This window comes from Ctenopharyngodon idella, chromosome 10, assembly GCF_019924925.1.
Source record: "Ctenopharyngodon idella isolate HZGC_01 chromosome 10, HZGC01, whole genome shotgun sequence".
In the NCBI taxonomy this organism is placed as follows: domain Eukaryota; kingdom Metazoa; phylum Chordata; class Actinopteri; order Cypriniformes; family Xenocyprididae; genus Ctenopharyngodon; species Ctenopharyngodon idella.
Window position 1 is genome coordinate 47,301,246 of NC_067229.1, and position 15,791 is coordinate 47,317,036.

The following is a 15,791-nucleotide window of genomic DNA, read 5'->3' on the forward strand; positions in this document are numbered from 1 at the left end:
AATACTGTATTCCAATGAGTTTCATTACCTGAGCATTCATTAGGATGTATTAAAAAACACATAAGTTGCGTTAAATGGACTTTTTAAAATTATTTCGGATGAACTGACTGTTTTTGTTACAGTCAATACATTCTTAGATTATTTCAAATGGCCAGAAACATCTTCAAGAAGTGATCGAAATGATTTTACTTCAATGAAAGATAAATTTAGTCGAGTTAGAAGAATATTTAGGGATATATATATTTATTTTAAAGCATATAGGTTTTCTTTAATTAATTTTCATCTTTATAATTCCACTTATTATTTCTGTTTCATATTAATAGAGCAGATGGTGGCGCTAGTCGCATGTTAAACACGGTTTCTAAACTTAAGCATCACGTCACAATGTTAAAGACAAACTAGTGCGATAGATTTACATGTTCTTAATCTTTTTTAAATTTTGTGAATGTAATATAAATTACCCCATTTCAATTTATGCTGCACATAAGTCACATTTTTATATCCTCCTTATAAAATTTTTATAAATATAGGCTATATGGCATAACATACAGTGTATTGAATTTTATTTATCATACATGGACTTTCTAAAACGTTTAATAGCAATTTAAATTAGGTCTCCCATGAGTGAGATGTTGGCTTGCAATTAAACTAAATCCCTGAAAGCGTAAAACGTCACTTTCTGCTGACGACACATCTGAGGCTTCACCTGTCAGGTCACCTGTACAGGTGAAACAAGATTGGGCAACACATAAACAAGAAAGTTGAGTTCTCATTTGTCAGAGAAGGCTTCACTCTGACAGCATGCACATCTTTAAATCACGCACAGGAGATGCATGTTTTGTCAACTGAGTGCAGAATTACCTCACCAAATATGCAATAATTCAGTGCACAATAGGAAACAAGGAGGAAAATAAGTATTGCAAGAATTCCCAACTTGGTTGACTTTCATCAGCGGATACTGCAGAAATGGAGATTGAATCAATGGCTGCAAACTGTGCACTCATAAAAGCACGAGAAGGTAAGAATACAATTTATTCAATTTATAATTATAACAATTTACTCGCCTGTTTTTAATATAGATAAACAAAAACATTTAATCAGTATAAAATACTGTTGTCGTAACATATGTGCTGTGATAAAACATTTTAATGTGTTTTAACAGACTGTAGGAAAGGATTGTGATTTGTTTTGTTTTGTTCCTTTGTGAAAAGTAAAAAATAATGAAACTGATTCAAGCTTCAGACCAAAACAAACACTTTGCGGGTAGTTGAAATGCTTTCGGTTAGCCGACATGTCCTGTTTTGTAACATTTAAAATACTTTTAAACAGTATTTTGCTGATTATATTAAAATTATAATGCTTTTATGAGAGACTAAGCAATTTAAGTACACTGTAAACAAGAGTTGTTGGTTTAACTTAAAAAAGTAAGTTACCTGGTTGCCTCAAATTAAAAATTTGAGTTAATACAATGAAGGCGATTGATTTTATCAACATAAACTCAAAATATTATGTTATCTGAACCACATTAATTATCTAAGCTGATTTGACAAAAGAAAAAGTGTTGTGATAACAAACTTTTTCAGTGTACTTTTAAAAATGTATTTCACTCTGCAGTTCATTTAATATGAACTTGTGAAGACAAAATAGAAATAAAAACTCACATACAGGACCTTTCCGCATACACATGTGAATTTAAACCTAAATTCTTGATGTGTGTTTTGAAAAAGTCTACATATATCTGTCAACTTAAGTACATTTTATGCTTAATGACTGTAATACCTCGAAAAGTCGTTTTAATTTTGAGTTTAGTTCCCTGTTCTTCAGTGGCCGTGAGCAAAAAGAAACAGCACATTCAACATATTTTCATTCGTCCTGCACCTCTAACCTGAAATACTCTGACCTCAAACAAAACCAGACACACAATGCCTTTGACGTCATACGGGCCTTGCATCACAAACAGGTTTGGCTTCTTTTGCTGCAGTTAACAGCCCGTCAGCAGTACCTGCCTTTCAACAAATCTGAGGTCTAAAAATAGCTTTAGTTGCCGTTTCAAAATAAGCAAAACCTGTCATGTTTTGTCAACTTCAAGTGTTTTCAGAACTAACTACCCAAGTGAACTGGTATAATTCATCCAATAATGCTTCCACGTATTATGAAGTTATACTTTTGCATGTTGTGTTTTTGTTTTCATAAAGTCTCGGTGAAGGTGTGGCGTCTCATATCTGATGTCCTATAGCTTCGTTCCCACTGCTATTTTTAGATCAGACTCATATAGTAGAGGATGCCATGGATTCTCTTCAGTTTTACTGTCAACAAATTGTCATACAAAACCCACACACTTACAAACACACACAAACACACACACGTGATTAATGAAGCATCTGTTTCCACAGGCACACACGCACATACAGTGACTATAATTTCAAGTACCTGCATCGCATGTCTAACTTTTTCTCAACATGACCTTCTGAAGTACTTGATAGAATAATAAACATAAATCCTTCTAGTCCTTCTAGTATTGCTGTGTTAGACTTAAAGGGGTGATTGATTGTGATTTCACTTTTGTTTAACTTTAGTTAGTGTGTAACGTTGCTGTTTGAGCATAAACAAATTCTGCAAAGTTACAACGCTCGAAGTTCAATGCAAAGGGAGATATTTTCTTTTACAGAAATCGCTTTTTAAGGACTACAACAAATGGCTGGTAGGGACTACAACGAGCTTCTTCCCGGGTTGGTGACATCACTAACCCCAAAATTTACATAAACCCCGCCCCCGAGAACACACAACAAAGGGTGTGAGGCCATGTTGGGCCGCTTTAGAGAAGAGGAAGAGTTGTTGTAGTAGAGTGTTGTTGACATGGCGTCATTTTACGCCGGACAGCTTCGCAAACGAGGGTCAATTCAACGCTGGATTTGTGCATAAGTTTAACATGACGGCACATGCTAGTGGATGAGTTGAATCAACTCCACAGCAACTACATAAATTTATCCACTAACCATTCAGAAACGTCCAGCTTCATTCTAAAAGTTGTAACTTCTTCCTGAGTCTCTCCATCAGTGTCGACTCCGGTTTGAACAATGTAAGGTTGAACACCGTTACTGACAATCCTCATTTTGGCTGCGTGAGATTCTCCAGCTTTGTTGTTGTTGAGCAACCGAAGCGTGAGCTGTTAAAGCTCCGCCCTCTTCTGGAAAGGGGGCCGGGAGCAGCAGCTCATTTGCATTTAAAGGGACACACACAAAAACAGCGTGTTTTTGCTCACACCCAAATAGGGGCAAATTTGACAAGCTATAATAAATGATCTGTGGGGTATTTTGAGCTGAAACTTCACAGACACATTCTGGAGACACCAGAGACTAATATTACATCTTGTAAAAGGGGCATTATAGGTCCCCTCTAATGGGCTGCCTCAATAGCAATCAACAGCATTTTTTGATTTCTTTATTTGCATATGTCAATAACATATTTATTGACATAACACTTAAGACTGACTGATATAAAATTATAATTAAACTTTATTTGGAGTATTTCTTTATGTGTTTTAATATGACTATTAATAGCCTAAGGACTGTATGATAATATAAGCCTTTAAATGCAAGATATTTAAAGAGTACCTAAAGTATACTTGCAATATTTCCACTTTAACACAATCAAATATACTTCAGTATATGTTTAGTTGGACCTCAGCACTACTTCTGCACAATTAAAGTGCATTAAGTACCAATTTAGTTGTTTAAATTTAGCGGACTTTAAGTATACCAGTTTAGTATACCAAAAGTAAAACTGCAGGGTATGTTTATTAAATACATAATATGTAAACATATTTGTAGTTTACTTCGCACAAAATAAATGCATTCCAAATACATTTTAGTATATTTTTGTCCCACTAGGGACCTAATGCACAATCATGCATTTCTGAACTTTATGGTTAATTTATGGGTTCTTTAAAGCACCATAATCAAAAGTTCTTCGAAGGTTCTCATATTACGCTGTAAAACTTTTCCTGTTTTCCTCCATTGTGCAGTAGGTAATGGTGGAAACCGCAAAGGAAGGAGTCGAAAATGGAAGGAGTTTCTGCGTTTACCGCACATAAACGAGTGCACAGAGCTGGAGAGAAGCATTGGTGAGAAGGACAAAAGTTGGGGAATTGCTTTTATAAATGTTTTTATTACTTTGCAGTGGACTTTATACACAGCAAAGATGTCAATATTACAAATGAGTACAGTAAAGATATTTCCTGTTTGTCGTTTTTAAGCTGCAATAAGATATTTGCCTCTAATCACAGGAATGCACTGTATTATTTTCAATAAATCGTGACCCATTCTGTTTTCTAGTGCGAGACTATCACAGTCTGTGTGTGAAACAGCCCATCGGAAATCAGCTGTTCCGCCTTTTCTGCGCAACTAGATCTGATCTGCAGCATTGCATTGACCTCTTGGATGAAATGGTATTATCTTCTGTCTAATACAGGGTTTCCCAATCCGGGGTTTATGAGTTGATGAAAAGCTAATAATTAATTAAATCGTATGTAACATTAAAAGAAACAAATGAGGCTGCACAGTTAATATAAATAAAACTGAAATAGCAATACATCTTCATTTTCATGTTAAATTTAATATCGCAGTTCAGTTGCAGTATATGTCAAAATAATCAAAATATAGTCATGCAGCCCTATGGCCAAAAGTGATATTGTGATTAAAAACCATTTAATAAAAAAGATTAGTAGGTATTTTATCTGTTTACTTGTATGTCATATGACCATAAAAAAACATCAGAGAACTGTAAACATGCAAAAGGGTTGTTAGATTATTGATATTAACTTAAAATCTCAAGTAAATGTTTGTTCGGCTGACAAAAAAAAGTTTGGGTCTAATAAAAATGATTGTAAATAAAGATTATCAGAAGAAAATACCATTTTAGTCTTTCTACTTCAGAATGTCATGTTTATTTCAATGTTTCCTGCCATTTCTTTGTAATTATTTGTGAAATTTACTAGCAATTTATGAGTGCAAATTGTTTCAAAGTAAAATCATTTTTTTCAGTATATATATGAAGATGTGACATATGAGCTGATACTGAATTGTCTGCACTGAAATAAATTTGGTGTAGGATTTACTTTAATTTTTACTCAAATTTCACAAATAATTTCAAAGACATGGCAAGTAACACATTGAATTAAACATGAAATTTTGAAGTAGAAAGACTCGAAGACTTCGAAAAATCATTATTAAAGTGTATTTGTCAGGCTAACATTTTGTGAAATGCAACTGGCTTGTTTATGTTAGTGAATGAATACTCTGATTGTGCTCTTTCAGGTGGAATATGAGGTCACACCGGATGACAAGAGAAAGAACTTTGGCAAGCAACTCGTCACAAAATATCTCACCTCACAGGTCTTTACACATGCTTTTATTCCCTCCACTACACCAATATGCATGATAATCAAAACTTAATATCTGCAGTTAGAAAACAGTACAAATTTTTGTTAGTGTTTCACATGAAGGAACCCAGCTAACAAAAATATATTCTAAGAACGTTTTGCTAATGATTTCATTCAGTTATAAAAATGGAATGTTCTCTGAATGTTCAAAATTTTTAATGTTTTAAAAACGTTTTTTATTGGTTATACGAATGTTAAGGGAACATTCCATCATTTTGCAAACATTATCGGAACGTTACTTTTGAATGTTATCTGAACGTTCTGAAACAAGTAGTAACCAGGGTTTGACATTAACACCCGCCAACCCGCCAAATGCGGGTGGATTTCAGCAGTGGCGTGTATCGCGGTCACTCCTACTAGCCACTTTGGCGGGTTGAATTCTATATATAATATATACATTTTTCAATTGTAGTCTTTTGAAAAGGCATCTGAAATAATCGACTAAGTGCAATGTAGTGTTGTCAAAAATATAAATTTTTCGATACTGAAATACTTGAAACGCTTCCAATACTCGTTTTCCACAGAATAGATACACAATACCAGCTGCATTTTCTCTCTCTCTCTCTCATCTCTCCGACAGCGAGTTGACACACAAACCCTCCTCCTGTCACTAACTTGTTTCATTTGCTCCGGATGAATATTGTTGGTGTTACAGGGCTTGAATTTCGGTGTGGGATTGAGTATAGTTTTACTCATTCCCGCAGATTTTGCGTTCACACCCAAAGCGCGCACACATAAAGCCACCTCTCAGTACTAAACTGAGTTCTTTTTTGCTGCTTACTGCATTTTAACAGTAAAATACACACAAAATACTGTCAAAATGGCGAGTATTCACATAAACACAGTCAGTTACGTTTTAAGTGAACGTAAACAGTTGAGAAAGAAAACGCATGTGTAACAGTATAATGGATCCGTGCATCAGGTCTTAAAGTGACAACAGCCTAATATACCTGCTGCCAAATTATGAGATAATATTAAAAATATCTATATGGCAGTTTTCCCCCATGTTATCGATGTCAAAATTGTGGCCAGTGAAAATGCTGAGTGGAAAACCACTATCCACAGTGGCTGGTGAGCAAAAAAGTTAATGTCAAGTCCTGATTGTAACATTTAAAAATCGTTAGATTGATGCCCGACTTAAAAAAAAAAAAAAGAATGATGTGTAAATGATGTTTTTGTGCTAACGTTTTGAGAACATTATTAAAGACCAGATAACATTGAAAGAACATTCTATTAACGTTACTGGAAGAACATTTGTTCATAACGTTGAGAGAACCTGTTAGCAGGGAAAGTGTTTTCATGCTCGTGCATGTGTTCAGTCTTCTAGGGTGCGGGAGATTTTACACCGTGAACTTGAGGAGTTCAGCAGCCACCTGGAGCTCAAAGCTTCTGAAGATATCTTCAGCAATTGCCAAAAGTGAGTTCCATAATCAATGCATCTTTGTACATGTGTGTCTATGAGCACTGATTTGTCATTTATTGGGTCTTGTAGGGCACTTCATGAGTATCTGAGCGGAGCTCCGTTTGAAGAGTATCAGAAAAGCATGTACTTTGACCGATTCCTGCAGTGGAAGATGGTTGAGAGGTTAGTGTGGGTCAGATGTGGGATTTTTGGATCATTTTAAAGCAATGCTGTTTTCTTCAGAATATGTTTTGTATGTGACATCACTTTCATTCCCCTCAGACGTCCAGTCACCCGAAGCACATTTCGAGAATACCGTATTTTGGGAAAGGGTGGGTTTGGAGAGGTAAGACCACAATATAAATCTATAAAGTTTCCCAGTTATTAAGTTTAAAAGATGTTCTACTCAACAGGACCACTTTTGCTTGAAGTACAGAAGCTTATATTAGAATTAAAGAGGAAAGCGTGGGAAGGTGACATGAATCCTGTCATTATAGGTATGTGCGTGTCAAGCCCGAGCATCAGGGAAAATGTATGCATGCAAGAAACTGGAGAAGAAACGTGTTAAGAAGCACAGGGGGGAATCCATGGCCCTCAACGAGAAACAGATTCTAGAACGGGTCAACAGCAGATTTGTGGTGAGAATTATGATTATTATCAGCAAGTGTTTGGCGTAAATGTTCATGCTTAAATGACTATTTCTGCTTGGGTGAAACTCACAAAACCGGTCACATCATGGTACTATTTATTGTACACTTTAAAAAATGCTGAGTTAAAAACAATCCAAGTTGGGTTGAAAATGGACAAACCCAGCGATTGGGTTATTTTACCCAGCGAATGGGTTATTTTAATCCAGCGATTGGGTTGCTTTAACCCAGCAAATGGGTTGTCTTATCTCAGCGATTGAGTTATTTTAACCCAGCGAATGGGTTGTTTTAACCCAGCGAATGGATTGTTTAAACTCAGCAATTGGGTTGTTTTAACCCAGCGATTGGTTTGTTTTATCCCAGCGAATGGGTTGTTTTAACCCAGCAATGGGTTGTCTTATCTCAGCGATTGAGTTATTTTAACCCAGCGAATGGGTTGTTTTAACCCAGCAATGGGTTATCTTATCTCAGCAATTGTGTTGTTTTATCCCAGCGATTGGGTTGTTTTAACCCAGCGACTGGGTTGTTTTAACCCAGTGATTGGGTTGTTGTTTTAACCCAGCAATTGGGTTGTTTTAACCCAGCGAATGTGTTGTTTTATCTCAGCGATTGAGTTATTTTAACCCAGCGAATGGGTTGTTTTAACCCAGCGAATAGGTTGTTTTAACCCAGCGATTGGGTTGTTTTATCCCAGCGAATGGGTTGTTTTAACCCAGCGATTGGGATGTTTTAACCCAGCGAACAAGTTATTTTAACCCAGTGATTGGGTTGTTTTAACCCAGCAATTGGGTTGTTTTAACCCAACGGCTGGGTTAAATGTATGCCCGACCTGCTGGGTAGTTTATTTAACTCAACTGTTGTTTAAAAATTACTGTATCGCTTGTTTAAAAAGTATGTTGGAAATTAACATTTATTAATATGTTTAATAAATTAACATTTATTAAAAATGAATAATAATTAAACAATACACATTTATTAAATTGCTTATTAATAAATGTTCACCTTTTGATTATTATTGTTTCCTCTAGTAATTATGTGTCTGATTTTTAATTTCCAACCTATTTTGGGTTCAAGCCAGCCATATAGTAGTATTTAAACAACAGTTGGGTTAAATAAAACTGCCCTGCACGCTGGGCAAACATTTAACCCAACTGCTGGGCTAAAACAACCCAAACACTAGGTTTGTCCATTTTCAACTCAACTTGGGTTGTTTTTAACCCAGCATTTTTTAGAGTGTACAATAAAATGCAATATATATATTTGTATTGTGTATATAGTTTCTTTTTCTGTTATTTGATTTTGTAATGAAACGTGGCTTGTTTTGTGTAAATTAGCTGTCTGTGTTTATTTGAATGTCTCAGGTGAGTTTAGCATATGCTTACGAGACAAAAGAAGCTCTTTGCCTGGTGCTGACGTTGTTGAACGGAGGAGACCTGAGATTTCACATCTATAACATGGGCACGGTGGGGCTCAACAAAGACAGAGTACAGTTTTATGCTGCTGAGATCCTGTGCGGCCTGGACCATCTTCATAAAAAATCCATTGTTTATAGGTAGGCCATAAAACTGAGAGCCATTGTTTGACTTTTAATGGGCTAGATGCAGTTACAGATTATAAATAGTCACCTGACATACTTTCCAGTAATCTAATCAAACAGATCTAGCTTGTCTTGTCATAATTATGTGGGTTTTGTTTCATTTCTATCAGGGATTTAAAGCCAGAAAACATTCTATTGGATGATAATGGTATGTGAACTTCCTCATTAAACAAAAGACGTTATAACTGCCAGTACAAGCTTTGTAACATTCTGTTCAGGATCTTAAATTTCCCTAACTTTCTATTTTTGGCATAATCAAATCTCATAATCAGGAAACAATTCTCCAAAATTGCTTTTGTTACCACAAACAAGGAAATGAATGCACCTCGGGGCATGTCAAAGTGGGTTGCAGAGAAAACTAAATTATTAACTTGTTGCATTTATTTATGATCCTACTTTTAAATATGGTGACCTCAAAAAGTTTTTGGACTCTACAAAAGTGAGAATGCTATTGCATAAGATTAAACGTGTTTATTTGCACTTGAATTCTGCAGGATCTTTGTCAAATGTTTTAGTGAAAGTGAATATCCGAATACATTTTGGGGCCACTGTATGTAGGATTCCAAGACACTTTGTATAAAGAACTCTTTTCAGGAAGTCTTCCTCCCAGGTATTCAGAGAGGAAGCCTGGATCAAGAAAATAGTTCTCACTGAAAACTTTCCTTTTCCTGTTAAATGATGTCCCCTGTATCTGACAGGTCACATTCGGATCTCTGATTTGGGACTCGCCGTAATCTTGCCAGAAGAAAGACACGTAAAGGGCAGAGTGGGAACTGTGGGTTACATGGGTATGAAAATCATCTTCATAGATATTCAACATAACAGCAGTTTTAGTAAATCATATCAGACATTGAAAAAAATTCTATGTATACACTACAACGATCAAAAGTTTGTGGTCAGTAAGTGTTTTAAAGGGGTCATGAATTGAAAAAATCAACTGTGTTCATTCTAATGCCTGATCTGATATTAATGATTCATGTACAGTCAGATGATCAGTGTCAGTAAATCAAACCAGTGACTGAACGCTCAACTTCACGTTGTTTCTCTTAGTAGGATGAAAATATTCGGTGTATAGAAAGCGATCAAAGAACGCTCCCTTTACAGTCGCTGGAGCTGTCAATCAAACAGTGTGAGTTTATCAGTGACTCGCACCAAAACTCCTGTTTTATTCAACAAATCTCTTAGTTACATCGTGTTTGCACTGTTAGTTATGATGAAATCATTCGTTAGTGTGCAGAAATTGAGTTGCAATGATGAGATCTCTCGTCAACAACATGTCTGTGATCAGCTACAATGTTCATCACTGCAACCTTTCATGCCACGAATGCCATAGAGAGAGAGTAATACTTAGCTATTTCATATGCAAAGATGTCAGCCAGTCACAGCAGTGGGTGTTTACACTGAAGTCTCACAACAGACACGCCCCTTAAAACAGAGCGTTCAAATCAGGATAAAATCAGGGTAGGAAAAATGCCTTTTATTTCTAAATTATGACCATTTTTGGTGTAAAAAGCATACTAACATTGTAAGTGCACCCCAGCAAACATTATAAAACAATGCAGTTCATGACCCCTTTAATGAAGTCTCTTATGCACTTATTTATTTGATCAAAAATACAGTAAAAACAGCAATATTGTGAAATATTACCATTTAAAATAACTGTTTGAATATATTGTAAGATGTAATTTATTCCTGTGATCAAAGCTGAATTTTCAGCATCATTACTCCAGTCTTCAGTGTCACATGATCCTTCAGAAATCATTCTAATATGCTGATTTGCTGATTAAGAAACATTTATGATTATTATCAATGTGTGGAAACAGCTGTGCTGCTTCAGATTTTTATGGAAACCGTGATACATTTTTTCAGGATTCTTTGGTGAACAGAAAGTTCAAAAGAACAGCCTTTATTTGAAATAGAATCTTTTGTAACATTATAAATGACTTTACTGTCATTTTTGCTCAATTTAATACATCCTTGCTGAACAAAAGTATACATTTCTTGAATTTCTTTCCAAAAAAATTCTTACTGACCCCAAACTTTTGAACGGTAGTGTGTATTGTTACAAAAGCTTTCTATTTCAGTTGAATGTTGTTCTTGTGAACTATCTATTCATCAAAGAATCCTGAAAAAACTTGTTTTCAACATTGATAATAATCATGTTTGAGCATATTAGAATGATTTCTGAAAGATCATGTGACACTGAAGACTGGAGTAATGATGCTAAAAATTCAGCTTTGATCACAGGAATAAATTATATTTTATTCAAATAGAAAACAGTTATTTTAAATTGTAAAAATATTTCACAATATTACAGTTTTTACTGTATTTTTGATCAAATAAATGCAGTCTTGGTGAGCAGAAATGACTTGTTTCAAAAAATATTTCCAAACTTTTGACTTGTACTGTACGTATATATAATTATATATTCAGCATAAAGGCAGAATGACAAACACTATGATAATGTATAAATGCTTTACAATTTAATAAAAGATTATAAGAATGAGTTTGCTTGGTTTTAATGTAATGATAACTAGGAGAAAAAAGTCTTTAATTATTATTAAACTAATGTCACAATGCAAAAAATCTTTGATATTTTTCCCATCTCCAGCACCAGAAGTCATCACAAACGCACTCTACAGTTTTAGTGTAGACTGGTGGGGACTTGGGTGTCTAATCTACGAGATGACGGCTGGAAGCCCTCCGTTCCGCAAACACAAGGAACAGCTATCTAAACATGAGGTAGACAGACGAGTTCTGGAGATGATCGAGCAATACGATGAGAAGTTCGAAGAGGAAACTTCATCCATCTGCAAAAGCGTGAGGCCACATTTTACGCTCTGCTGAATAAGTGCAATCCTTTTCTGATTTCACTGATATGATCTGATATTATCTACAGCTCTGATTAGGTCACATTTTCCATTTGAAAGGAATACTATACATTTTTCAAATTGCTTTACACTTTAGCTTCTGGCTAAAAACCCAAAGGAGCGACTGGGCTGCAAGTTCAGGCAAGGAGTAGATGCCATCAAAGGTCATTCGTTCTTTAAGAACATCAACTTTACGAGACTTGAGGCAGGAAGGATGCCGCCATCCTTTGTTCCCAACGTGAGTGTGTTTCTCACCTGAAAACAATCCTGTGATGTTCATCTGAATTATTTTCTCATCAGATTTTCCTCTCTCCACCAGCCGAGAGCCGTTTACTGCGCAGACGTCCTGGACATCGATCAGTTCTCTACGGTTAAAGGAGTGGTCCTTGATAAGGTTGATGATAATTTCTACAGCAAGTTTAACACGGGTAGCGTGCCTGTGCCCTGGCAGAATGAGGTAGGGAAGAAACCTAGAGTAGAGCAATGTATATTTATGGTCAACTTTTCATATATGCATTTATAAAATTCATTTAGATGATTGAGACCGAGTGTTTCAAGGACCTGAATGTTTTTGGGCCACGTGGAACAAGAACACCCGATCTCGATCGCACCGTGATGATCCACCAGACCAACATGGAGACTCGGTTCATCAATCATAGTCCTCCAGATTACAATCGACCCCGGCTGCTGAACAGAATCTTCAGGAGACGCGTAAGGAGCCCTTTTAAATGACGACATTGCACTTTATTTAAGGAAAAGCACACCCAAAAATGAAAATTCTGTCATCATTTACACACCCTCAAGTTGTTTCAAAACTTTCTTTGCTCTGCTGAACACAAAGGAAGATATTTTGAAGAATGTTTATAACCAAGCAGCCTCATTGACTTCCATTGTATGGAAAGAAAATACTATGGATGTCAACGGGGCTCATCAACTGTTTGGTTACAAATATCTTCAAAAAAAGTAAAATTTATACAGGTTTGGAACAAATTGAGGGTGAGTAAATGATGACATAATTTTCATTTTTGGGTGAACTATCCATTTAACACAATATTCCAGGTCATTTTCAATTTAAAGTCATCAAACGGAAGTTGCAATAGCCTTTTCTTCCCTATTGTGAAGTATATCCAAGTGAAACGGCTTCGCGTACAAGAAAAAATGTAGGGCGGGACTTGATTTTGTCTATCGGGAGTTGATTGGATGGTTTGCTATTGGTCAATTTCATATGAGTGGCAGGTTGCCCCGCCCTGACATCTCTGTTCGAATATTTCAAACATTTTTTTTTTTTTTCGAACCTCTAAAAATAGCTTTCTTCAAAAAATGTCATAACAAACATGTTTAAGATTCTCAGATAGGCTGTCAATTTATTTCAAGCATTTTCCATTCAAAAGCAAGTTATTCATCTTACTGAAAAATCTCATCCTTTCACTTCAGTTCAAACAAAACAGCCTCTGGTCTCCCTAAGGCGTTATTCACATTTTATCTTTTAGATGCTCCGACTGTTTACATGTGCTTTGTACTGCATTGAATGAGGAACTTAATTATTTAATGGTGTTTAAGTAGGCTATATTTAGGCATTGAGGTGTGTAGCATAAATACATTCCCAGACATCCTACATTCACCATGTTGACATTTGTTATTTAACTTACGACGTAGGCCTACTAACAACCGCCAAAAATAATTTACTTGTGTTTAAAACGAGTTTCAGGGAAATTTTTACCTACATACGCGTCGAAATTTGCGTGAGGAAAACTTTCGCCCTCACGCGAAATTCGCGATCGCGTGCTGTATTTCGCCCGCGAAAATTCGACAAACAAATGTAAATGTGACCGCACATTAAACAATTATTCTCTGATAATCAACGGAGTTCGTGAGTTGTATTTGAGATCAGTCTGATTCGTGAATGAATATTGTGAACTGGATCAACCGATTCATCTAATTAAAAAAGAACGGTTCATCTATCAAGTCGAACATCGCTAAAGTTAATTCCCTCACGAACGGACCAAGGAGAGCCAGAAACGTCACTTTCATTAAATAACCTGGAATATTAATATCAATTACATTTAAAATGCAATGTGTGTATGACAATAAAAACGCCTTTTAATTTTTATCTCCATTGTTGTAGAACAGGGATCCGTCAGCTGAACCAATATATCGCTGCTTATCTGCAGAAGAGCTGTGAGGACTGAAAAAAACAAAAACAAATATTGTACTTTTTAACCTTATTTTTTTTTATTCTTTTAAAAGACACGATGGCTTCCTCACTGGAGAGGTTATTCAGAGTCTTTGTTTAAGTAATATTGAAAAGATATTGTGTAAATGTACTGTATCACAAACCCTGCAGTCTTTTCATACTTTCATATTACAAAAAATTAAAGATTTAAGATGCTTTGTATGTTAAATTTGTAAATAAAAGTCCAAGTTGGTGTGAAAATTGTGTCTGGCTGTTGCATAAATAAATACTGAATTGTAAGAGTGTAGAAACATGAAAACGAAAATGGTTAAAGCCATTTATAATCCTTTAGAGTAACTTTATTAAAACAAGTTTGTGTATAAAACATGGTTTACAAAAAAAAAAAAAAAAAGATCATATTTTACATCTATCTGCATGACTACAAACCAATTAACAAATAAACATAAAAAAAACCATGAATGGAAACCCATGATGTCTGAGAACACTATCAGGTCACACACAACTGAACATCTGAGTTTAACAGGTTAATGTGCGTTATGGGAGGGAAAAAAACACCACTTTAAGGATGCTGTATGAAGGAAACAAAATCATATGACTGATAATCTGCAGTATGAGGAAATGTAATGAGTAATGTGAACTTGCATAAGACACACCGCCCCAAATCCATCATAATCCATCAACATCACGCTCTGGTGCACTATGATGTGTCATAAAAAGAAAACTGAAGTATGAGACATGCACGCTGATTTTTATAGAAAAACCCTCTCAATCCTGCATGAAAAACAAGGGCAGGGTACAACTGTAACCGATACAAAACAAATGATTTAATAAAATATATTCAACATTGCTTGGTCATTGAGAATGATACGTGAAAAGCACGAGTGAATAGTTTTCAGCTTTATTCATATTAGACAGTGTGGAGAGACTCTGGCTTCAACCCTCCCACGGTGGGCTCCGCCGGCCGTCTACTTCTGTCTCCACGTGGTACAGCATGTCGGCCAGCGTGTGTTCAATGACGGCACCCCAACCCATGTCACTCATCTGATGATACACGACAGAATCATGAGCATTGAAACAATGAAAGGTGCAATAACCTACAATAGTTCAAAACGCTGCAGATCGTTGTACTTTAACTATGTAAAGCAGAAAGTAACATTGGGCAATATAGCCAAAAAATATCTTTATATTTTTGACAAAACTCAAAATATTTCTATTTATGTAAATGCACTGAAATGGCATATAAATGGTGATATTTCAATATGATCAGTCATTGCTGCCAAGTAAAGAGAGAGTAAAAACCTACAGAAAGTATAATGCATATAAATAATGCATATTTCATTTAGTGCTTTTCACTAAATGAACACAAGGAAGAATCATATTTCATCATTTTCATTTAAATGCATATATATGCATATTATATATATATATATATATATATATATATATATACACACACACACACACACACACACTTATATATACACATATACATACAAACACAAAAAAAAAACTAATAAAAATGACAAAAACACAACAAAATAATTAAATCTTTAAAATTAAGGCGAGACACGCCAGGTGAATAGGGTAAAAAAAATTAACTAATAGATATCACCATACTTCCCCAGCTGATTGATTACATTA

General features: G+C 35.4%; 2 protein-coding genes across 5 annotated transcripts in view; one reads left to right on the forward strand and one right to left on the reverse strand.

Moving 5' to 3' along the window:
* grk5 (G protein-coupled receptor kinase 5) lies at positions 1-14,632 on the forward strand. Of its 2 annotated transcripts, none has more exons than XM_051907909.1 (16): positions 1-1,018; positions 4,025-4,123; positions 4,335-4,447; positions 5,316-5,393; positions 6,760-6,857; positions 6,933-7,025; positions 7,125-7,188; positions 7,340-7,480; positions 8,851-9,041; positions 9,197-9,234; positions 9,785-9,874; positions 11,698-11,906; positions 12,054-12,194; positions 12,276-12,413; positions 12,491-12,667; positions 14,082-14,632. In XM_051907909.1, exons 1-16 carry the CDS (start codon positions 967-969, stop codon positions 14,136-14,138), a joined length of 1,779 nt encoding a protein of 592 aa, XP_051763869.1. In that variant the 5' UTR covers positions 1-966; the 3' UTR covers positions 14,139-14,632. The 2 variants fall into 2 exon arrangements, with proteins under 2 accessions (XP_051763869.1, XP_051763870.1); XM_051907910.1 differs by having other exon boundaries at positions 14,087-14,632.
* Positions 14,463-15,791, reverse strand: part of ash2l (ash2 like, histone lysine methyltransferase complex subunit) — a 15,843-nt gene continuing 14,514 nt past the window's right edge. For all 3 annotated transcript variants that reach the window (XM_051907906.1, XM_051907908.1, XM_051907907.1), the window contains one exon: positions 14,463-15,191. In XM_051907906.1, coding sequence (XP_051763866.1) covers positions 15,084-15,191 — 108 coding nt within the window. In that variant the 3' untranslated portion in view covers positions 14,463-15,083. The remainder of the gene's footprint in view (positions 15,192-15,791) is intronic.

Coding starts and splice junctions, on each gene's coding strand:
- grk5 (XM_051907909.1), top strand. CDS start 967: ATGGAGATTGAATCAATGGCTGCAAACTGTGCACTCATAAAAGCACGA. Junction 4,124..4,334: donor AGAGCTGGAGAGAAGCATTG/GTGAGAAGGACA, acceptor TCTGTTTTCTAG/TGCGAGACTATCACAGTCTG. Junction 5,394..6,759: donor CAAAATATCTCACCTCACAG/GTCTTTACACAT, acceptor GCATGTGTTCAG/TCTTCTAGGGTGCGGGAGAT.